Source organism: Pseudophryne corroboree, chromosome 6 (genome assembly GCF_028390025.1).
Source record: "Pseudophryne corroboree isolate aPseCor3 chromosome 6, aPseCor3.hap2, whole genome shotgun sequence".
Taxonomy (NCBI): Eukaryota; Metazoa; Chordata; class Amphibia; order Anura; family Myobatrachidae; genus Pseudophryne; species Pseudophryne corroboree.
The window spans coordinates 483,969,862-483,994,146 of record NC_086449.1 but is presented as its reverse complement, the minus strand read 5'-3'; the positions used below and the strand labels follow the sequence as shown (position 1 = coordinate 483,994,146).

The 24,285-nt window shown below is 45.6% G+C and overlaps 1 protein-coding gene across 3 annotated transcripts in view; it reads right to left on the bottom strand.

The window, feature by feature from the left end:
- Positions 1-24,285, bottom strand: part of DOCK4 (dedicator of cytokinesis 4) — an 803,151-nt gene that overhangs the window by 122,983 nt on the left and 655,883 nt on the right. For all 3 annotated transcript variants that reach the window (XM_063927278.1, XM_063927279.1, XM_063927280.1), the window contains 2 exons: positions 14,627-14,775; positions 3,920-4,005 (listed from right to left, as the gene is read on the bottom strand). In XM_063927278.1, the coding sequence (XP_063783348.1) occupies positions 3,920-4,005; positions 14,627-14,775 (235 nt within the window). The remainder of the gene's footprint in view (positions 1-3,919; positions 4,006-14,626; positions 14,776-24,285) is intronic.

Genomic DNA, 24,285 nt, shown 5'->3' with positions numbered 1-24,285 from the left:
TTCAAAGATTTTAGATTTTAAAATCGGTCTCACCGAGCAGTCTGGCTTCGGTACCACAATAGTGTGGAATAATACCCCGGTTCCCTGTTGCAGGAGGGGTACCTTAATTATCACCTGCTGGGAATACAGCTTGTGAATGGCTTCCAAAACTGCCTCCCTGTCAGCGGGAGACGTCGGTAAAACAGACTTTTGGAAACGGCGAGGGGAATACGTCTCGAATTCCAATTTGTACCCCTGAAATATTACCTGAAGGATCCAGGGGTCTACTTGCGAGTGAGCCCACTGCGCACTGAAATTCATTGAGAACGGGCCCCCACCGTGCCTGAACTTGTAAAGCCCTAGCGTCATACTGAGAGCTTGGCAGAGGCGGAAAAGGGTTTCTGTTCCTGGGAACTGGCTGATCTCTGCAGCCATTTTCCTCTCCCTCTGTCACGAGCAGAAAAGAGGAACCCTTTTGTCCGCTTGCCAACCAGGACTGCGCCTGATAATACGGCGTCTTATTTTGAGAGGCGACCTGGGGTACATCCCCCTTTTTTTTTTTTTTAAGGCAATACTTCCAAATGCCGTTTGGAATCCGCATCACCTGACCACTTTACTGGTATAATTGGACAACGCACTTATACTTGATGCCAGTCGGCAAATATTCCGCTGTGCATCATGCATATATAGAAATGCATCTTTTAATTGCTCTATAGGCAATAATATACTGTCCTTATCTAGGATATCAAATTTCCAGTCAGGGAATCCGACCACGCCAACCCAGCACTGCACATCCAGGCTGAGGCGATTGCTGGTCGCAGTATAACACCAGTATGTGTGTAAATACATTTTAGGATACCCTCCTGCTTTCTATCAGCAGGATCCCTAAGGGCGGCCATCTCCAGAGAGGATAGAGCCCTTGTTCTTACAAGCGTGTGAGCGCCTTATCCCCCCTAGGGGGTGTTTCCCAACGCACCCTAACCTCTGGCGGGAAAAGGTATACTGCCAATAACTTTTTAGAAATTATCAATTGTTATCGGGGGGAAACCCACGCATCATCACACACCTCATTTTATTTCTCAGATTCAGGAAAACTACAGGAAGTTTTTCCTCACCAAACATAATACCCCTTTTTTTGGTGGTATTTATATTATCAGAAGAGTGTAAACTTTTTCCATTGCCTCAATCATGCAATGTGTGGCCCTATTGGAAATCACGGTTGTCTCTTCACCGTCGACACAGGAGTCAGTATCCGTGTCGGCGTCTGTATCTGAGGTAACGGGCGCTTTAGAGCCCCTGTATGAGACGTCTGGACATGCACAAGCTGAGTAGCCGGCTGTCTCATGTCAACCACTGTCTTTTATACAAAGCTGACACTGTCACGCAATTTCAACAGTACATCCACTCAGGTGTCGACCCCCCAGGGGGTGACAACACTATTACAGACACTCTACTCCGTCTCCTCATCATTTTTCTCCTCATACATGTCGACACAAACGTACCGACACACAGCACACACACACACAGGGAATGCTCTGATAGAGGACAGGACCCCACTAGCCCTTTGGGGAGACAGAGGGAGAGTTTGCCAGCACACACCAGAGCGCTATATATATACAGGGATAACCTTATATAAGTGTTTTTCCCTTTATAGCTGCTGTATTGTTTATACTGCGCCTAATTTGTGCCCCCCTCTCTTTTTTAACCCCTTTCTGTAGTGTAGTGACTGCAGGGGAGAGCCAGGGAGCTTCCCTCCAACTGAGCTGTGAGGGAAAATGGCGCCAGTGTGCTGAGGAGATAGGCTCCGCCCCTTTCTCGGCGTCCTTATCATCCGTTTTCTTGTATGTTTTGGCAGGGGTTAAATGCATCCATATAGCCCAGGAGTTATATGTGATGCATTTATTTTAGCCATAAAAGGTTTTCTATCGATTTATTGCGTCTCAGGGCGCTGCCCCCCCAGCGCCCTGCACCCTCAGTGACCGGAGTGTGAAGTGTGCTGAGAGCAATGGCGCACAGCTGCGGTGCTGTGCGCCTACCTTTATCTGAAGACAGGAAAGTCTTCTGCCGCCGATTTTTCCGGACCTCTTCGCTCTTCTGGCTCTGTAAGGGGGCCGGCGGCGCGGCTCCGGTGACCCATCCAGGCTGAACCTGTGATCGTCCCTCTGGAGCTAATGTCCAGTAGCCTAAGAAGCCCAATCCACTCTGCACGCAGGTGAGTTCGCTTCTTCTCCCCTTAGTCCCTCGATGCAGTGAGCCTGTTGCCAGCAGGTCTCACTGAAAATAATAAACCTAAACTAAAACTTTCACAAAGAGCTCAGGAGAGCCCCTAGTGTGCACCCTTCTCGTCGGGCACAGAAAATCTAACTGAGGCTTGGAGGAGGGTCATAGGGGGAGGAGCCAGTGCACACCAGGTGATCCTAAAGCTTTCTTTAGATGTGCCCTGTCTCCTGCGGAGCCGCTATTCCCCATGGTTCTTACGGAGTTCCCAGCATCCACTAGGACGTCAGAGAAACATCTATTGCACATGTGCTACAGGTGAGCAAATACTTAAGGAATGGATATCCCAGTTGTTGTCTGCAATAAGTCCCAATGATGCTGAAGTGAGCAACTCTTTTTTCCAGATTAATAACAAAAAACATCTCTATATCCACTGCACATCCATACTGTAGGTCTCATGTGGCCACTGCAATATATATGTTGTTGTGACTTCCAATGAGTACCTAACTTCCTCTCTGTCACAGGCTCTGCTCATATATACTGTACATACTGCAATTCAGATGGAAACCACTTTTATTAAACGCTTTGGGCACTTTTCTAGAACTCGACTGTGTTCTAAAACATTCAAGCAATTAACGTGCTCATGTGAGATTGTCTCCGTATTACAAATTAATTATTTCAGTTAGAAATGAGTAGATGCCGCAGTTTAGTCATAGACTAAAAAGTGCGCAATTGGCACCACTCTTAGGGCTTGATTCAGAGGTCTCAACTAAGATGCTGGGGCCAGTCCAACTGCAAATGAATTTGCAGCAACTGATTAGGACACGCCCAGAAAGTGAAACACGTGTATCCACCCAACTGTCACTCACTTTGCAACTAACATTTTCTCCACTGCGTCTGATATCGACATTGTGTCCACATCTGACACAGGCCTTTAGTGATGTCATTTCCCTATCAGAAATACAGTAAAGTATCACCAGAGATAAAACCATGTTGGTTACTGTAAATGTAGGCAATCTTTGTTTACAGGCACAGTACTTCACATTGTCAAAGATCTAAGATCACATTGAAAGTGGTACAGTAAGATTATTTGTGGATGGAAGTATTAATGTACTAATTTAGTTACAGGTGATATTAACACTTTAGAAGAACAAGAACCCTTTTTATAATCTAGCAGTCACTATGATCAGCATCACAGCATAACCTGCACAGGCACAGTCTCACCCTCTTTCTCATCTCAGAACTGGAACAACAGGGAACACTCTCTCACCCATATGTTTACAAAAACATTCATTTGAAGCATAAAAAGGGATCTTGGGCTTGGAATAAAGTACACATAGTAAATATTACACATGCAGTCCTGATTATACACTACAACACTGCTAAAAACAACAAATCATTAGTAACACTCACACAGAAGGCTGAGATGACAAACAGCATTTTTTTCTTGGCTATTTAAACCATGACAGAAAAGCATTTAATGAAGCATCTGCCCGTTACCTATTTTTCACCTTCCTCAGAAAATACAACATGCCAACACAACACCCACACATGAGCAGCTCTTGCTTTTAATAATACATTACTACTGAGCAGATGGAATATACGAAGCAATAAATACTGTAGTGGCATTAGCATAGGAGAGTCACACATTGTACTTTTAATTGTAATAATTGCACATTTGTCTATGAGATCCTTTATGAATAATATTGTTAATATTACTTACATACTGTTGAAGAGCTCCCGATATGTTTCATCACCTCTTCCTTCAGACATTAGGCTATCCAATTTGTCAATTAGCTTTGCTTCAACCTCAAAGAGATACATAAAAGGTGCTTTGTTTTAGTGTGCAAGAATTTCTCCAGGGCTTGATGCACACTGTGTGTTCTGCTAATCAGAATTCAGGAGCGAGCTGTCATAGGTCATATTGTCATCCGTGTTAAGCTATCCCCATTCCACGAGAACGTTCTCAGGACTAATTGTCACACAGCAACGTGACTTTAAACTACAGGCTGAGCTGATACTGCTGCTAAGGCAGCTAGCTATATATGGATTCAAATAAAAAAAATGCAGCCCAGCAGTAAATTGCCTTCATTTTTCCTGCAGGGTTTCATCTCATGCAAAGCCCATTCCAACACATTCCTTTCCTTACTATTGCCTTTTGTCCTTATAATACATCTATAGCATGTACCCTCACCCACATCTGTTTACGTACACAAGAATCTCACACTACAGTATACGATTGTGGAATAAAAAAAGTATGCTGCAGTTATCAGTTACCCCCAACCACCACATAAAGTAACTCATTGTTTGCCAGCTGTTTTTTTTATTTTAAACTTTTAAAGATCGTTTTAGAGGTTCTTCTTTAGCAACGACATTTGACATCTTAAAGGGGAATTGTACTCAAAATTTGCAAGTATTTTGATATAAAGTGGTCATGAGTACATTTGCGTGTTCTCGTTTTGCACATGCTCCAGATCCAAGCTTATGCAAGTAAGGATGAAGCAGAGTCTACGCAAACCAAACACTTCTTAAATTGATGCTGAAAGACCGTAGCTGGGTGGTAACAGGGGTTCCCATGTTGGCTAAATTCAGTCAGACTGTGTCTATAGAACTGTGGGTTTACAGAAATATCTCTTTGCGAATCTTATATCTTAAGACTCAAGTGACCAGAATGGTTTAATGTGTACTTTATGGCAAGGATAATATTTCACTATATCCAGAGGAAAAAGTGTAGTATTAACCTAAATGGGAATGTAACCAACACCCGATGGTGAGAATGGAGAATAAATACCCTCCCTAGCCAGCCAACGCTCTAAATTAATAAAATTCATAATAAGTGTTAAATCCACCATTCCATTTTGGATGGAATATAAATGCAAAATATTACCTGCATTACACAGCACTGCCCATATGAAAACAAAAAATTCTGACTTCGCAGAAGTATGAAGAGTATATCAGGACTGCAGCAGCATTTGGGGATACTCTTCAATCCTGCTGCCTGGCACCTTCTTACATACAAGCACTGCACTGAATGCAGGGCAGTAGAAGCACTGGATTATCACAAGACAGGTTAGAAATATTTTGCATTTATGACAATTTTAGGTAGACTTATGGTTAAATTCAATTAGTCATGAAAAAGTAGCTAAAAAGCGTGAATTAACAGTGAATTTTTGCAGTAAAAACTGTGAATTTACAGCAATTTGCGAAATGCGCCAATTCAATTGTCTGCGAAAATGGATTAGCTGTAATTTTACTGAGAATTTCAATTTACCAACACTGAGCAGGTGATAAACTTAGGGGAAAATAAATATTTTAAGTTAAGAATGTCAGGATTTGGTTTAGAACTCCTGGGACACACCCCTGAATGACTAATTAGGAACTTAGAATTTTTTTATTATTTTTTAATTGGCCAGCAATGATGTAATTTTTGTGGTAAAAAATAATGTAAAATTCTGGATATTGGGGATCAAGGTATGGGACAGGTATATTGGGGTGCTTTATGAGTGGGACAATTGTTTTTAGAGTTGCAGGTGGGAGTAATCAGTCTGTTTCAACTTTTTTATTTAAAAGTCACCTAAAATGACCTAAATATATACTTATACCCATTTTGATGTACCCCAAATTTAATGAGAGCACTTATTTTGCTGCAAAAAAAAAAGCTATAATTTTTCTACATAAAAAAAATAAGAATTTACTTACCGATAATTCTATTTCTCATAGTCCGTAGTGGATGCTGGGGACTCCGAAAGGACCATGGGGAATAGCGGCTCCGCAGGAGACTGGGCACAAAGTAAAAGCTTTAGGACTAGCTAGTGTGCACTGGCTCCTCCCCCTATGACCCTCCTCCAAGCCTCAGTTAGGATACTGTGCCCGGACGAGCGTACACAATAAGGAAGGATTTTGAATCCCGGGTAAGACTCATTACCAGCCACACCAATCACACCGTACAACTTATGATCTGAACCCAGTTAACAGCATGATAACAGAAGGAGCCTCTGAAAAGATGGCTCACAACAACAATAACCCGATTTTTGTAACAATAACTATGTACAAGTAATGCAGACAATCCGCACTTGGGATGGGCGCCCAGCATCCACTACGGACTATGAGAAATAGAATTATCGGTAAGTAAATTCTTATTTTCTCTAACGTCCTAGTGGATGCTGGGGACTCCGAAAGGACCATGGGGATTATACCAAAGCTCCCAAACGGGCGGGAGAGTGCGGATGACTCTGCAGCACCGAATGAGAGAACTCCAGGTCCTCCTCAGCCAGGGTATCAAATTTGTAGAATTTAGCAAACGTGTTTGCCCCTGACCAAGTAGCTGCTCGGCAAAGTTGTAAAGCCGAGACCCCTCGGGCAGCCGCCCAAGATGAGCCCACTTTCCGTGTGGAATGGGCTTTTACAGATTTTGGCTGTGGCAGGCCTGCCACAGAATGTGCAAGCTGAATTGTACTGCAAATCCAACGAGCAATCGTCTGCTTAGAAGCAGGAGCACCCAGCTTGTTGGGTGCATACAGGATAAACAGCGAGTCAGATTTTCTGACTCCAGCCGTCCTGGAAACATATATTTTCAGGGCCCTGACTACGTCCAGCAACTTGGAATCCTCCAAGTCCCTAGTAGTCGCAGGCACCACAATAGGTTGGTTTAAGTGAAATGCTGAAAACACCTTAGGGAGAAATTGAGGACGAGTCCTCAATTCCGCCCTGTCCGAATGGAAAATCAGATAAGGGCTTTTACAGGATAAAGCCGCCAATTCTGACACGCGCCTGGCCCAGGCCAGGGCCAACAGCATGACCACTTTCCATGTGAGATATTTTAACTCCACAGATTTAAGTGGTTCAAACCAATGTGACTTTTGGAATCCAAAAAAAAAACTACATTGAGATCCCAAGTGCCACTAGAGGCACAAAAGGAGGCTGTATATGCAGTACCCCTTTTACAAAAGTCTGAACTTCAGGGACTGAAGCTAGTTCTTTTTGGAAGAAAATTGACAGGGCCGAAATTTGAACCTTAATGGACCCCAATTTCAGGCCCATAGACACTCCTGTTTGCAGGAAATGTAGGAATCGACCCAGTCGAATTTCCACCGTCGGGCCTTACTGGCCTCGCACCACGCAACATATTTTCGCCAATTGCGGTGATAATGTTTTTGCGGTTACATCCTTCCTGGCTTTGATCAGGATAGGGATGACTTCATCCGGAATGCCCTTTTTCCTTCAGGATCCGGCGTTCAACCGCCATGCCGTCAAACGCAGCCGCGGTAAGTCTTGGAACAGACAGGGTCCTTGCTGGAGCAGGTCCCTTCTTAGAGGTAGAGGCCACGGATCCTCCGTGAGCATCTCTTGAAGTTCCGGTTACCAAGTCCTTCTTGGCCAATCCGGAGCCACGAATATAGTGCTTACTCCTCACCATCTTATCAATCTCAGTACCTTGGGTATGAGAGGCAGAGGAGGAAACACATACCCTGACTGGTACACCCACGGTGTTACCAGAGCGTCTACAGCTATTGCCTGAGGGTCCCTGGACCTGGCGCAATACCTGTCGAGTTTTTCCCAACGGTTTATAATCCTGTGGAAGACTTCTGGGTGAAGTCCCCACTCTCCCTGGGTGGAGGTCGTGCTGAGGAAGTCTGCTTCCCAGTTGTCCACTCCCGGAATGAATACTGCTGACAGTGCTATCCCATGATTTTCCGCCCAGCGAAGAATCCTTGCAGCTTCTGTCATTGCCCTTCTGCTTCTTGTGCCACCCTGTCTGTTTACGTGGGTGACTGCCGTGATGTTGTCCGACTGGATCAACACCGGCTGTCCTTGAAGCAAAGGTCTTGCTAAGCTTAGAGCATTGTAAATGTCCCTTAGCTTCAGGATATTTATGTGAAGTGATGTCTCCAGGCTTGACCATAAGTCCTGGATATTCCTTCCCTGTGTGACTGCTCCCCAGCCTCGCAGGCTGGCATCCGTGGTTACCAGGACCCAGTCCTGAATGCCGAATCTGCGGCCCTCTAGAAGATGAGCACTCTGCAACCACCACAGGAGGGACACCCTTGTCCTTGGTGACAGGGTTATCCGCTGATGCATCTGAAGATGCGACCCGGACCATTTGTCCAGCAGGTCCCACTGGAAAGTTCTTGTGTGGAATCTGCCAAATGGGATTGCTTCGTAGGAAGCCCCCATTTTACCCAGAACCCTTGTGCATTGATGCACTGAGACTTGGCTCGGTTTGAGGAGGTTCCTGACTAGCTCGGATAACTCCCTGGCTTTCTCCTCCGGGAGAAACACCTTTTTCTGGACTGTGTCCAGGATCATCCCTAGGAACAGAAGACACGTCGACGGAACCAGCTGCGATTTTGGAATATTGAGAATCCAATCGTGCTGCCGCAACACTATCTGAGATAGTGCTACACCGACCTCCAACTGTTCCCTGGATCTTACCCTTATCAGGGAATCGTCCAAGTAAGGGATAACTAAAATTCCCTTCCTTCGAAGGAACATCATCATTTCGGCCATTACCTTGGTAAAGACCCGGGGTGCCGTGGACCATCCCTACGGCAGCGTCTGAACTGATAGTGACAGTTCTGTACCATAAACCTGAGGTACCCTTGGTGAGAAGGGTAAATTTTGACATGAAGGTAAGCATCCTTGATGTCCCGAGACATCATGTAGTCCCCTTCTTCCAGGTTCGCAATCACTGCTCTGAGTGACTCAATCTTGAATTTGAACCTCTGTATGTAAGTGTTCAAAGATTTTAGATTTTAGAATCGGTCTCACCGAGCCGTCTGGCTTCGGTACCACAATAGTGTGGAATAATACCCCGTTCCCTGTTGCAGGAGGGGTACCTTGATTATCACCTGCTGGGAATACAGCTTGTGAATGGCTTCCAAAACTGCCTCCCTGTCAGAGGGAGACGTCGGTAAAGTCGACTTTTGGAAACGGCGAGGGGGAGACGTCTCGAATTCCAATATGTACCCCTGAGATATTACCTGAAGGATCCAGGGGTCTACTTGCGAGTGAGCCCACTGCGCACTGAAATTCATTGAGAACGGGCCCCCACCGTGCCTGAGCTTGTAAAGCCCTAGCGTCATACTGAGGGCTTGGCAGAGGCTGGAAAGGGTTTCTGTTCCTGGGAACTGGCTGATCTCTGCAGCCTTTTTCCTCTCCCTCTGTCACGAGCAGAAAAGAGGAACCTTTTGTCCGCTTGCCAACAAAGGACTGCGCCTGATAATACGGCGTCTTATTTTGAGAGGCGACCTGGGGTACAAACGTGGATTTCCCAGCTGTTGCCGTGGCCACCAGGTCTAAAAGACCGACCCCAAATGTCCCCTTTCAAAGGCAATACTTCCAAATGACGTTTGGAATCCGCATCACCTGACCATTTTACTGGTAGAATTGGACAACGCACTTATACTTGATGCCAGTCTGCAATTATTCCGCTGTGCATCATGCATATATAGAAATGCATCTTTTAAATGCTCTATAGGCAATAATATACTATCCTTATCTAGGATATCAATATTTCCAGTCAGGGAATCCGACCATGCCAACCCAGCACTGCACCTCCAGGCTGAGGCGATAGCTGGTCGCAGTATAACACCAGTATGTGTGTAAATACCTTTTTTTGGATACCCTCCTGCTTTCTATCAGCAGGATCCTTAAGGGCGGCCATCTCATGAGAGGGTAGAGCCCTTGTTCTTACAAGCGTGTGAGCGCCTTATCCCCCCTAGGGGGTGTTTCCCAATGCATCCTAACCTCTGGCGGGAAAGGGTATGCAGCCAATACTTTTTAAGAAATTATTAATTGTTATCGGGGGGAAACCCACGCATCATCACACATTTTATTTCTCAGATTCAGGAAAACTACAGGTAGTTTTTCCCTCACCGAACATAATACCCCTTTTTTGGTGGTACTCGTATTATCTGAAATGTATAAAACATTTTCCATTGTCTCAATCATGTAACGTGTGGCCCTACTGGAAATCACGGTTGTCTCTTCACCGTCGACACAGGAGTCAGTATCCGTGTCGGCGTCTGTATCTGCCATCTGCCTGACGGCCTATGAGACGTCTGGACAGGCACAAGCTGAGTAGCCGGCTGTCTCATGTCAACCACTGTTTTTTTATATAGAGCTGACACTGTCACGTAATTTTCAACAGTACATCCACTCAGGTGTCGACCCCCTAGGGGGTGACATCACTGTTACAGACACTCTGCTCCGCCTCCACATCATTTTCCTCCTCATACATGTCGACACACACGTACCGACACCAAGCACACACACAGGGAATGCTCTGATAGAGGACAGGACCCACTTAGCCCTTTGGGGAGACAGAGGGAGAGTTTGCCAGCACACACCAGAGCGCTATATATGTATAGGGACAACCTTACAATAAGTGTCTATCCCTTATAGCTGCTTATATCTGTTATTTTGCCAAATAAGTGCCCCCCTCTCTTTTTTACCCTGTTTCTGTAGTTGCAGGATGCAGGGGAGATTCTGGGAGCCTTCCTACCAGCGGAGCTGTGTGGGAAAAATGGCGCTGTGTGCTGAGGAGATAGGCCCCGCCCCCTTCACGGCGGGCTCTTCTCCCGCTTTTTACTGGAAAACTGACAGGGGTTAAATACATCCATATAGCCCAGGAGCTATATGTGATGTATTTTTCGCCAACTAAGGTAAATTCATTGCTTCCCAGGACGCCCCCCCCCAGCGTCCTGCACCCTCAGTGACCGGAGTGTGAAGTGTGCTGAGAGCAATGGCGCACAGCTGCAGTGCTGTGCGCTACCTTATGAAGACAGGAAAGTCTTCTGCCGCCGATTTATGGACCTCTTCTTGCTTCAGCATCTGTAAGGGGGCCGGCGGCGCGGCTCCGGGACCCATCCATGGCTGGGCCTGTGATCGTCCCTCTGGAGCTAATGTCCAGTAGCCTAAGAAACCCAATCCACTCTGCACGCAGGTGAGTTCGTTTCTCTCCCCTAAGTCCCTCGATGCAGTGAGCCTGTTGCCAGCAGGTCTCACTGAAAATAAAAAACCTATTTAAACTTTTACTCTAAGCAGCTCAGGAGAGCCACCTAGATTGCACCCTTCTCGTTCGGGCACAAAATCTAACTGAGGCTTGGAGGAGGGTCATAGGGGGAGGAGCCAGTGCACACCAGCTAGTCCTAAAGCTTTTACTTTGTGCCCAGTCTCCTGCGGAGCCGCTATTCCCCATGGTCCTTTCGGAGTCCCCAGCATCCACTAGGACGTTAGAGAAATGCATATAACCCAATTTAAGAACCACAAATACTATTATTCTAACCAATAATAAACTTTTATACTGTTATCCGATATTAGTTTAGTTTTGTGTTTTTTTGGTGGGTGGGCTGGGGGGTACAGGCAAATTTACAAATTTTTCACCTCTGCCACCAATTTTTGCGGTGATCCCGTCTTTGCGATTTTGTAATTGAGTACACAAATCACGGGGGCCTGCATGAGGTATTACCATGTAAAAAAAAAAAAAAGACATGAATGTCTTGAAAACAGCAATCATAGTAAATTACCGTGATTTTGCCACTAACTGAATTCGCCCCTTATCCCTTAATGTAGTATTTAGTAACTCTCAAGTATCACCAAACAAGTAGTGTTTTTAGGATATCTGTCTGTGGAATCAGGTGGAAGAATTACTGACCCTGCAAAATAGATTAACTGACCTGTGCAGGATAGAGAAAATCCACAAAACATGACATGTCGGTGGTACTTGAGAAGAGGGGGTTGAGAGGACAAAGCTTTAAGAGAAAGGGCAGCTACATAAGATAAAATATTGCAACTGCTATACCTGAATGCATACATTCCTGAAAATTGTATGCATTTATTTTATTGCTACAGAAACCACTGCCTCAAGTTCTTTTGTATTGGTAATTAGCACATTAGAAAATTACCAAAAGCTACAGTATATTATGAAATTACCATGAGAATAGTTTTTAGTGAACCCTAAATAATTTCATAAAGGGCAAACTTAGATTTGATTTATTCACAATTTTGACACTGTAATGTCAACAACAGAATGCAGATATGGTAGGAATGTTATTTTAACTGTGTTGGCATTATAACTTTAAACAAAATAGTAAAGCATACATATAGTGTATATTATACAAGTCTGTGATTATAATGTCTTAACTCAGCAGACTGCATTAACTGTTAATCAAGCCGCTTTGAGTTAATAAAATCATCTGATGCTTCTCTGCAGACACCCATGAAGATTATGGTGCCAACCACTGATTTATTGAGTGGATCCAAAAAGGTTCACTTTGTTATTTTAATTAAAAGGTGATGTTTTACGTTATAACAATGTTAATAAAGTTGTATTTTATAGGCACTACTAATCTTGAGCTCGTCTCAATCTCATGCCAAATTGGCACACTCAATAGCAATTACACATTTCCTTTCAGATAATTCATGGAAGAAATTTTGCATCATGCACATAATATATTGTAATTACATATAATAAGTATTTTATAGCAATTTTTTTCTTTATCTTGAAGGTCCGTTTTAAGAGGAAACCATTTATTTCCCTCTGCTTTCACATGATTTCTAAGCAAAAATCTATATCCATAATTATAAGGTTTCTAAAGAATTAAAGTGCAGATGTACTAAGTCTTGGAGAGTGATAAAGTGGAGAGAAATAAAGTACCAATCAGCTCCTGTCATGTTTTGAAACACAGCCTGTAACATGGCAGTTAGGAGTTGGTTGGTTGGTACTGTAGTTTATCACTATCCAGTACATCTGACTCTAAATAATTTACAGATGAATAAGAAGAGGTGAAGTGAAATTAGGAACAATTATCAAATGATTAAATTGCAGACCAAGATAGACATGGGAATTATTTCTGCTCAGAAATTGCAATCTATGTGAAATCACAGAGATTCTGGCAGCTGAGTGAGGTCTCCTTGTAACATCCCTTGCACAGTGTAGCTCCAGTGGCCGTTGCCTTGTTTAAGGCGAATTTTTCACCCTACATCGCCGTGCCACATAAACTGGTAAGTAGCCATTATAAATGTGAAAACAACAAAGGTCATTCGAGGAGTTTGAAAACTGTATAAAAAAAAATACATGGATTCTTTATTCAGAATTCTATTTATTTATTTCCATGTGACAAGTACATACTCTAATTGTCCAATGTCTGCTACTGCGAATGGCAGGGTTTCATATAAGGCCTATAAAAAATTATTTATCACTTAGGAAGACTTAACCAGATGTAATGAATATAAGTTACTTCGAACAGCCAAAAATCATTTCATTTGCACAGCTTTGTTCCTTCATATCTAGACTAAAGGGTATCACAATCCAAGGGTTAAGATCTTTGCTCCTGCACAGAAATCAAAGTCATTTATTTTGTGTGCATTAAACAATGTTTCAAATCGATGTTCCTATGGAGCAGCATGATGGTGGGTGTACAGAAATGGTTTGAGACAGCAGGAGAAAAATCGAGTGGGAGCTGCAGAAGTACTTGGAACACTTAGCAAGCTTCTGAGCTGGAAAATAGGAAAACGTACTGGAGTGTCAAAATTGTTTGGCCTAAATAAACACAGGCTACTTTGATCCAAGATTATGTCTCTCACAATAGTTCAATAAAATGTTTGTGACTGATATTGATATGTTCTAAATGTCTGCGATAACTAGAATATCATTACAGTCGTACTTGCTAAATAATACCAAACAAGAATCTGTAAGCATAGGATCTGTCCCTTGACTTTCAAAGGGGCAGATTTAAATTAGCAGCAAGTTTCAGTGAGAACTACTCACACTATTATAATGTGGGATATGCAATAAAAAATAATCAAGGTTTTCCCTCCCATAATGTGCACTGCAGTGTCGGACTGGGGCGTGTAGGGCCTACCAAGGAAATGCATTGACAGGGCCCCATGGTTAGAGGCTTGGCTAACCATTAGTGCATGGTCTGGGCCCCTTGATAAATATATATAGTAAATACTGCTAGTGCACGCATCATAATCTACCAGATTAATAGCAGCAACGCACAGTAGAGAAAACACCATAGTCCTGTGCAGTTAAAGGTAACATATGTATACTGTATAGTTCAAGTGCACAGTCTGGAACCTGATCTCTAGATGAGGAGGAGGGCCCCCTGCAGTTGAAGGCAGTGGGGCCCACCGGTGGTTTCCCCTGTAACCCTGCGGGCCAGTCCAACCCTGGTGCACTGCACAGTATGGAACTTCGCTGCTAAATTAATCTATCCCATAGAATGTTAATGACCATTTTAGGAAACCAGGCATGTAGTGCAAGTATTTAATAGACTACAGGGATTTCTTTAGATCACATATAATATACTAAGTTGGCTCATTCGTCTGTTTTGTCTGCATGCTGGAAATGTTGTTATTGTTGACTATGTTATGTAAAGCAAGTTATTTTAGTTTCTTTTGTAATTCATTAACAACCAATTATTACCTGCTTAAAGTTGCCGCTTCGCCTCTGCTCCCAGTCCATCATGTCATGGAAAATAGGGATCATTACATTCCGTAAGTCTGCCTGAGGTATCAATGTCACCTCCAAAAAGGGACCAATTAAGGCTGGGATAAAATGCAATTTGTGTTCACCTGTAAAATAACATCACCACAATTATCTATCTAGTTATTATTTAAAGAAAATAGTTAACATGGGTAAATGTATTAAGACTATGAACAAAAACATTCACACCATTTCTGTTATATAACTAATAAAAAACGATATTTATGGTAGAACTTACCATTGTTAAATCTGTTTCTGCGAGGTACACTGGGCTCCACAAGGATTAACATCGGGGGTGTAGAGTAGGATCTTGATCCGAGGCACCAACAGGCTCAAAGTGTTGACTGTTGCCAAGATGCACAGCGCTGCCTCCTCTATAACCCCGCCTCCGTGCACAGGAGCTCAGTTTCGTTAACCAGCCCAATGCAGTAGCAGGTACTAGAGACGACAATCGCTCGTAGCCAATTACACCACACACTCACCACAGGAGAGGGTGTCAGCGGCTATGCCATACCAACCCAAAGAAGCTAAGTGAGTCAGGGTGGGCGCCTTGTGGAGCCCAGTATACCTCGCAGAAAGAGATTTAACAACGGTAAGTTCTTACCATAAATCTCGTTTTCTGCTGCAGGGTACACTGGGCTCCACACGGATTAACATTGGGGATGTCCTAAAGCAGTCCCTTATGGGAGGGGACGCACTGCAGCGGGCACAAGAACCCGGTGTCCAAAGGAAGCATCCTGGGAGGCGGAAGTATCGAAGGCATAGAACCTAATTAACATGTTCCCTGAGGACCACGTAGCCACCTTGCACAATTGTTCAAGGGCCGCACCTCGGTAGGCCGCCCAAGAAGGTCCAACCGACTGAGTAGAATGGGCTTTAATGGTAGCAGGAGCTGGACGACCAGCCTGTACATAAGCATGTGCAATCACCATTCTAATCCATCTGGCCAGGGTCTGCTTGGAAGCAGGCCAGCCACGTTTGTGAAAACCAAACAGTACAAAAAGAGAATCAGATTTCCTAATGGAGGAGGTTCTCTTCACATAGATACGGAGAGCCCGTACCACATCCAAAGACCGCTCTTTGGAAGACAACTCAGGAGAATTAAAGGCCGGAACCACAATCTCCTGGTTAAGGTGGAAGGAAGACACCACCTTGGGTAAATAACCCGGCCGCATTCTAAGAACCGCTCGGTCACGGTGAAAAATCAAATGGGGAGACCTACAGGATAAGGCACCCAAGTCCGAGACCCTTCTAGCTGAAGCATTAGCCAGCAAAAAGAGCACCTTAAGAGAAAGCCACTTAAGGTCAGCAAAGGCAAGAGGCTCAAACGGAGACTCTTGCATGGCCTCCAAAACCACTGACAGACCCCAAGGGGCAACAGGTGTCACATAAGGAGGCTGAATCCACAACACACCCTGAGTGAATGTATGAACATCAGGTAGGGTAGCAATCTTTCTCTGAAACCAAACCGACAAGGCAGAAATGTGAACTTTGAGGGAGGCCAGACGAAGGCCTAAGTCCAGGCGCTGTTGTAGGAAGGCCAACAGTTTGGCCGTGCTAAACTTGAAAAAGTCATGATTGTGAGACGCACACCAAGTAAAGTAAGCATTCCAGACCCTATGATAAATCCAAGCAGTGCCGGCTTACGGGCCTTCAACATAGTTTGAACGACCGCCTCATAAAAACCCTTGGTCCTCAGGACGGAAGCTTCAAGAGCCATGCCAAACACAAGGGCCCTGAACGAGGAGGTCTGGCCGTTGTGGAAGTAGAAGGGGACGATCTAGCGAGAGACCCTGTAGATCGGAGAACCAGTGCCGTCTGGGCCACCTTGGAGCGATCAGAAGTAGGTTTCCTCCTTCTTGTTTGAACTTCCGTATTACTCTGGACAGGAGTGACACCGGAGGCAACACACACGGCAGCCGAAAGTTTCATGGAATTGACAGAGCATCCACGAACGCTGCTTGAGGATCCCTTGTCCTTGCTCCAAAGACCGGAACCTTGTGATTGTGTCGAGATGCCATCAGGTCCACATCTGGAAGGCCCCACTTGTCCACGAGAAGTTGAAACACCTCTGGATGGAGGCTCCATTCTCCGGCGTGTACGTCCTGACGACTGAGAAAGTCCGCTTCCCAGTTTAGGACCCCCGGAATGAACACTGTTGATATGGCCGGGCAGATGGCGTTCTGCCCACTGAAGAATCTGTGATACTTCCCTCATTGCCATGCCGCTTCGAGTGCCGCATTGATGATTTATGTACGCCACCATGGTGGCGTTGTCCGATTGTACTTGAACAGGTCTGTTCTGTTTTAGATGCTGGGCAATTGTCAACGCATTGAACACTGCCCGCAGTTCCAGAATATTTATCGGGAGTAGAGACTCCTCTTTGGTCCACCGACCTTGAAGAGAGTGTTGTTCCAACACCGTGCACCAACCTCTCAGACTGGCATCCGTCGTCAGCAGGACCCAGTTGGATATCCAGAAGGTACGGCCCCTGCTCAATCTTTGGTCCCAGCTCAGTGACAGGCTGACCTCCGGAGACAGGGAGATCATGTGAGATCTGATCCGGTGAGGCAGGTCGTCCCACTTGGTCAGAATTAACTTCTGCAGAGGGCGAGGATGGAATTGAGCATACTCCACCATGTCGAAAGCCGAAACCATGAGACCTAGCACTTGCATTGCCGAATGTATCGACACTTGCGGATGAGATAGGAAGCATCGAATTCTGTCCTGAAGCTTCAGGACTTTCTCCTGAGACAAGAACAACCGTTGGTTGAGAGTGTCCAAATAACGCTCCCAGGTGTACCATGGTCCGAGCAGGAAGGATTTCTTCCAGTTGATTAGCCACCCGTGGGCTTTCATGAACTGGACCGTCAGATCTAGATGACACATGAGAAGTTCTGGGGAATTTGCCAGGATCAACAAATCGTCCAAATACGGTAGGATCCTGACCCCTTGACGGCGGAGTGTAGTCGTCATGACCGCCATTACTTCGGTGAAAACTCTGGGAGCCGTTGTCAAACCAAAGGGTATCGCCCAAAATTGGTAATTAAGATTGCCCACCGCAAACCTGAGGTACTGCTGATGAGACACTGCAATAGGAATATGCAGGTAGGCATCCTGTATGTCTAGCAAGACCATATAGTCCACAGGCTCCAAGGCCAGAACAATAGAGCGCAGAGTTTTCATACGAAACTTGGAGACCCGCACATACTTGTTCAAGGACTTCAGATTGAGAATGGTCCGCGAGGACCCGTTCGGTTTTGGGACTAGAAACAGCGGTGAATAGTACCCCTTGCTTCTCTGAGCCAGAGGCACCTGTACTACCACTCCTGTGGTAAGGAGGGAATGTACCACCGAATGCAGAGTGTTTGCCTTTGTTGGGTCCAGAGGAACATCTGTCAGGCAAAATCGATGAGGGGGACGATTCTAGAAGGGTACGGCGTAACCTCGAGTGATGACTTCCCTTACCCAGGCATCGGAAGTGGTCTTCAACCATTCCTGGGCAAAACCTAGAAGTCGGCCACCCCACCCTGGGATCCCCCAGAGGGAGGCCCGCCCCGTCATGCGGCAGGCTTGTCAGTTTTGGAAGCAGGCTGACGGGCAGCCAAGGCTTGCTTCGGTCTGGGCTTGGCAGGTCTGGAAGCACGAGTTTGCTTTGGGTACACCTGACCTTTTGCTTTACCTGGAGGACGAAAGGGCCAAGGGAAAGTACTTTTAGCCTTCTTGCGTGGAATGAGCCGTACTAGGTAGGCAAGCTGTTTTAGCAGTAGCCAGATCAGCCACAATCTTATTGAGGTCTTCGCCAAAGAGAATGTCTCCCTTGAAAGGAAGCACCTCCAGGGTTTTCTTGGAATCCATATCCACCGACCAGGATCTCAACCAAAGTATACGTCTGGCCAAGACAGACGTAGTAGCAGCCTTGGCCGCCAGCACTCTGGCATCGGAGGCCGCCTCCTTGAGGTACAGAGAAGCCGTGGTAATATATGAGAGACATTGTCGAGCATGCTCAGATGCATTAGAAGGCAGCTCTGCCTCTAGCTCCTGAGCCTACACCTCAACAGCTTCAGCAGCCCAAGTGGCTGCAATGGTTGGCCTATGCGCAGCCCCCGTTAGGGTGTAAATCGATTTCAAACAACCCTCCACACGTCTATCCGTTGGTTCCTTCAGAGAGGTGACGGTAGTTACTGGCAGAGCAGAGGAAACTACCACACGCGCCACATGAGAATCAACAGGCGGAGGAGTTTCCCAATTTTTACATAGCTCCGCAGAGAGAGGATAGCGAGCCAACAGTCTCTTATTCGGTGTGAATTTTGTCCCCGGATTTTCCCAGGACTCGTGACGTATGTCAGCCAGGTTTTCAGAATGAGATAAAACTAGTTAACCACCTTCTTACGTTTAAATCTGTCCGGCTTTTTAGAGGCAGCCTCAGGCTCAGGTTCATCAGAGACCTGAAGAATGAGCCGATAGCCTCAATCAAATCAGGGACATCCACCATAGACTTCCCTTCCCCATCAGAAGCAGAGTCAGTGTCTGTGGGGTCGGTATATGCACCATCCTCCTCCGAGGATGTGTCCGTGACAGCAGTGGAACGTGAGGAGGTAACTGCCCGTTTAGAAGACATTTTAGTCTTAGGAGGGCGAGAGAGAGATTTAAATTTAGTCACTGACTGATTCAATTGCTGTAACTGAGTGGAGAAATGATCTGCCCATGGAGGATTAATTGCAGGGACCATAAACTGCTGCATTGGCACAGGTGGTCCCACATGGGGCGCCAGTTTAGTTACAAGTGTGTTTAACAGCGTGAAGAATGTAGCCCAAGGGGGGTCATTTTTTGCCCCCGGTGCTATGGACCCACTGGGGGGTAAGGGACCCCCTGAACCTGAACTCTCTGCTGCCAAAGTTTCCTCCATAATGTCTGCAGCATCAACACCACGCAATGTGGGAGAAGCCCCAGATCCGTTGCCTCGTGTAGTTGACATAACAGTAAGTAAGAATATTGGGCAACCAGGTACAAATCTAAGCAGCAATATACCTAACCAAGAACTCCCAGTGAAGTGTGACTTTCCAATCAGCACAAACCAGGAATCCAAGAGATATATGGTGACTATAAATCACAAAGAAAAATACACAGCAAGAATATCTTGTGAAATACCTATATTATTTAGCCAACCTGACACGCTTCGTCCCCCTCAGGTTACAGAATATAGGAGTAGCACACTAAGTGAAATACCCAGGTATGGCAGCCACGCAGCAGCTACATGCACACACACATATATAGTCACAAGCGTACCATGCAGAGATTATACACCATAAAACTGCACTGGACTAGCAATACAAAGTAATACTCTTTATAGCTATATATGTTAACAATAGATATAACAAAGCACAGTAGATACTGGATGTATATCACAGGGTGTTTGTACCACACAGCCCTGAATGTATGCACTCTTTCTTAACTAACACTGTCCCAGTGACAGGTAGAATACTTAAGTGTCCTGTAAAATGCACAGCGCTGGCGATCAGGCGGCTTTACAGAGGAGGATTTGCCCCAGCAGTCCCAGGAACAGCTCAGCTCCGTTGTGATGGCGGCTGACAGGGAGTGAGGGAAAGATATGCAGCTACAGGGTGGGAATATTCACTGAAATGGCGCCCTGGGGGAGGGGCTACAGGTTAGGCCTTATCCCCCTGCTGGCTTCCCCACCGGGCGCTGCGGGCTATGTAAAAACAGGGTTTTATGAGAGGAAAAACCTCCACCTGTACCCAGTGTCCCGGTGACTAGTGGTGCGGCTGCCCGATTACAGTATCCACACCAGCATCTGCAGCCCTTAAAGTCTTAAAAAATTTTCTTATTTCTTCAATTTAAGCTAAAATATGGGCTGCAAAGGCAGCCCCCCTGTTGATTGCCTGCTTACTGCATGGCACCAACTTACAAACTGATCTCCGGTGCATGGAGGCGGGGTTATAGAGGAAGCGGCGCTGTGCATCTTGGGAACAGTCAAAGCTTTAAACCTTTTGGGGCCTCGGATCAAGATCCTACTCTACACTCCCGATGTTAATCCTTGTGGAGCCCAGTGTACCCCGCAGCAGAAATAAAATGTGTACATTATTATTATTATTACATTTCAGATAATAATAAAATCTGCATATAAATGGAAATAATAGTTACATTATAACAGTAAGCTTGGCTGAGATGGAGAGACTCACCTTTGTTACATGCTAGTGTATCACTGATCTAACTCTAGCAATGTAAGGATCTTTTTGTCACGCTAAGCTCCGTTGTGTTTTGTCTGCTACTTTGTACATTTTTAACACTAACTCTTGTGCGATTAATACTGCAGCCCAGCATCTCTAGTACAGTTTGTGTTGTGTTTCACTGCATCTGCGATGTGAATGAGGACCAAAATGTAAAGAAAAAGTCGCTAAGCATCACCTCTTGGAAAAGCTCAGTCGCGATCGGCATCTTGTGCCACATGGTGCATTGAGCTAGGTGTATGAGTATGTATTTAAATTAAGCCAACTCATTCCTGCACACTATCTAAAACTAGACTTACATGTACTAGATATACTGAAGCTTGGATCACCAAATCTAGATTTTTATCTGCATCAACGTACAGTAAAATAGGTGTGCAAAGGTCTGTCAAACCAATTGGTGGACAGTGTTCAGAAATTTCCTTCAGATCTACGGAACAGAATTTATGGTGTTACACAATACTGGGAATGATGCGGAGGATTGACCAGAAATACCCAGCAACTTAAACACTCTAAAGTAATGGGTGTACCACACTATTGGGCTAATTCAGACCTGATCGCTGCTGTGCGTTTTCGCACAGCAGGCGATCAGGTCTAAACTGCACATGCGCCGCAGTGCGCATATGCATGCCAGAGATATCATCGGCATCTCAGCCCAGCGATCGTAGAGGCGTTCGCTGGGCGGAGGGGGCAGGCCGGTGGTGTTCGGACGCCATTTTGGGGCGCAGTCTGGGAAAAGCAGGCGTGTACAGACAGTGCAGAGTGTACAGCGGTGGCTACACGAAGTCAAATGCAGCCGCTGCAACCCGGGACGCGGCGAAAAGCCGACTACTAGCGCAGCAATGCTACACAGGTAAGGACTTACTTGCCGGGTGCGCTAGCATCGCCGCTGTGCGATGCTATTGCACCTGTGCGGCGGGGGGGAGGGGGAAGGGGGGGGGGGGGGAGGGCCAGACATGCAGGGTGGACTAGCCCTGTGCTGGGCGTCCCCCCGCTTGTCAGGGTAGCTGTGTGCTACGATCAGGTCTGAATTAGCCCCTATATGTTTTTCCAAAACATTCAGTACATACTTTAAGTAGGAAGGGCTCTTTTTTTCATAAAACTTGGGACTTTATCCTCAATTGACTATGGATATACGCAACATATGCAGCAAAAGCAAACCAATCTCTACAATTTCAGTAGCTATTTGACATTCGTGGTACTTGCTTTTATGTATGTAAATAATTTACAGTTATCCTTATTTTTATAATGTACAATAAGCCTGTGTATGCATTTAAATCTGGTTACAACTTTCCATGATGACGGTAATCATCATGACACATTGTTGTGCCAGTCCTCCAGCATGAACATTTACATTTGTCCTTGGATAATCATAGATATGAATATTTACTCTCTATAATATATACTCTCTATGAGGACTATTCAATTAGCAGAGATGCACCACAGAACATCGTGTGAAATTTGACAGAGTACATTTGTACCTGTTATAGTAACGTAACACTGAAGTTGTCGATCATGATCTGCTGTTCAAGACGAGCCACCAGGGCCGTAAATAGGGTGGTGTGGCCAGTGCTGTGCACAGAGCGCAGATGCCCTGTGAGCGGAACCAGCCACCACCACCATTATCTGTAAGTGCCCTCCACTGCTATGTATATTAGTAGTAGTGCACCTGGTTCCTCTGCCAGGTGCACCGCTACTATTATACATTGTAGCAGGGAGCAGGTAGTGACTCAGCCTGTGAGGTGCTCTATCACCTGGAGTGTCTATTTGCAAGGCGCCTGCTGCTATGTATATTAGTAGCGGTGCGGCCAACTCCTTCACTGCAGGCCTACCTCAGAAGCCACCTCCACTGTGGCCAACTTCGACTCCAGTCTGTATGGCAAGACTCATTAAACGGATCAGTGCTGTACAGTATATAGGAAGAGGAGGGGGTGGCACTACTAATGTGAGGCTAAACGTGTAAGGGGCACTTGTACTGTGTGGCTAAATGTGTAAGGGGCACTACTACTGTATGGCACAACTAATGTGTGGCTAAGCGTGTAAGGGGCACTTGTACTGTGTCACTAAACATGCAAGATCCACTACTACTGTGTGATTAAACGTGTAAGAAGCACTTCTACTGTGTGGAGTAACATATAAGGGGAACTTGTACTGTGTGGAGTAACGTGTAAGGGGAACTACTACTGTGTGGCTAAATGTGTAAAAGACACTACTATTGTACAGTGTAGCGTGTATAAGGGACACTACTGTGTGGTGAAAACAGGATTTTAATACCTACCGGTAAATCCTTTTCTCCTAGTCCGTAGAGGATGCTGGGGTCCATTTCATGACCATGGGGTATAGACGGTTCCGCAGGAGCCATGGGCACTTTAAGACTTTTCAAGGGTGTGAACTGGCTCCTCCCTCTATGCCCCTCCTCCAGACCTCAGTTATAGGAACTGTGCCCAGGGAGACAGACATTTCGAGGAAAGGATTTACTTTTATACTAATGGTGAGATTCATACCAGCTCACACCTCAACCGTGCCGTACAACATGGCATTCAACATAACACACACCAAAAGGCATGAACCATTTACAGCAACATGCTGAAAACAAATGTAACACACTTGTGTAACTAACTGAACAAAACTGCAGGTAAAGTACGCACTGGGTCTAGGAGAAAAGGATTTACCGGTAGGTATTAAAATCCTGTTTTCTCATACGTCCTAGAGGATGCTGGGGTCCATTTCATGACCATGGGGTTAATACCAAAGCTCCAGTACGGGCGGGAGAGTGCGGATGACCCTGCAGCACCGATTGACCGAACTTGAGGTCCTCATCGGCCAAAGTGTCAAACTTATAATATTTAGCAAGAGTGTTTGACCCTGACCAAGTAGCTGCTCGGCAAAGTTGCAATGCCGATACCCCCCGGGCAGCCACCCAGGACGAGCCCACCTTCCTAGTAGAATGGGCCTTCACCGACGTAGGTGCTGAATCGTACCTCTGATCCAGCGCGCAATAGTCTGCTTAGAAGCAGGACACCCAATCTTGCTGGGAGCATACAGGACAAACAGAGCCCGTTTTCCGTAACTAAGCTGTTCTTGCGACATAAATCTTCAAAGCTCTAACCACATCTAGAGACTGTGACTCAGTGAAAGTGTCAGTAGCTACTGGCACCACAATAGGTTGGTTTATGTGGAAGGACGAAACCACCTTTGGAAGAAATTGTTGATGAGTTCTTAACTCTGCCCTATCTTCATGGAAAATCAGGTAAGGGCTCTTGTGAGACAAGGCCCCCCAACTCAGACACCCGCCTTGCGGATGCCAAGGCCAAAAGCATCACCACTTTCCAAGTGAGAAAACTTCAATTC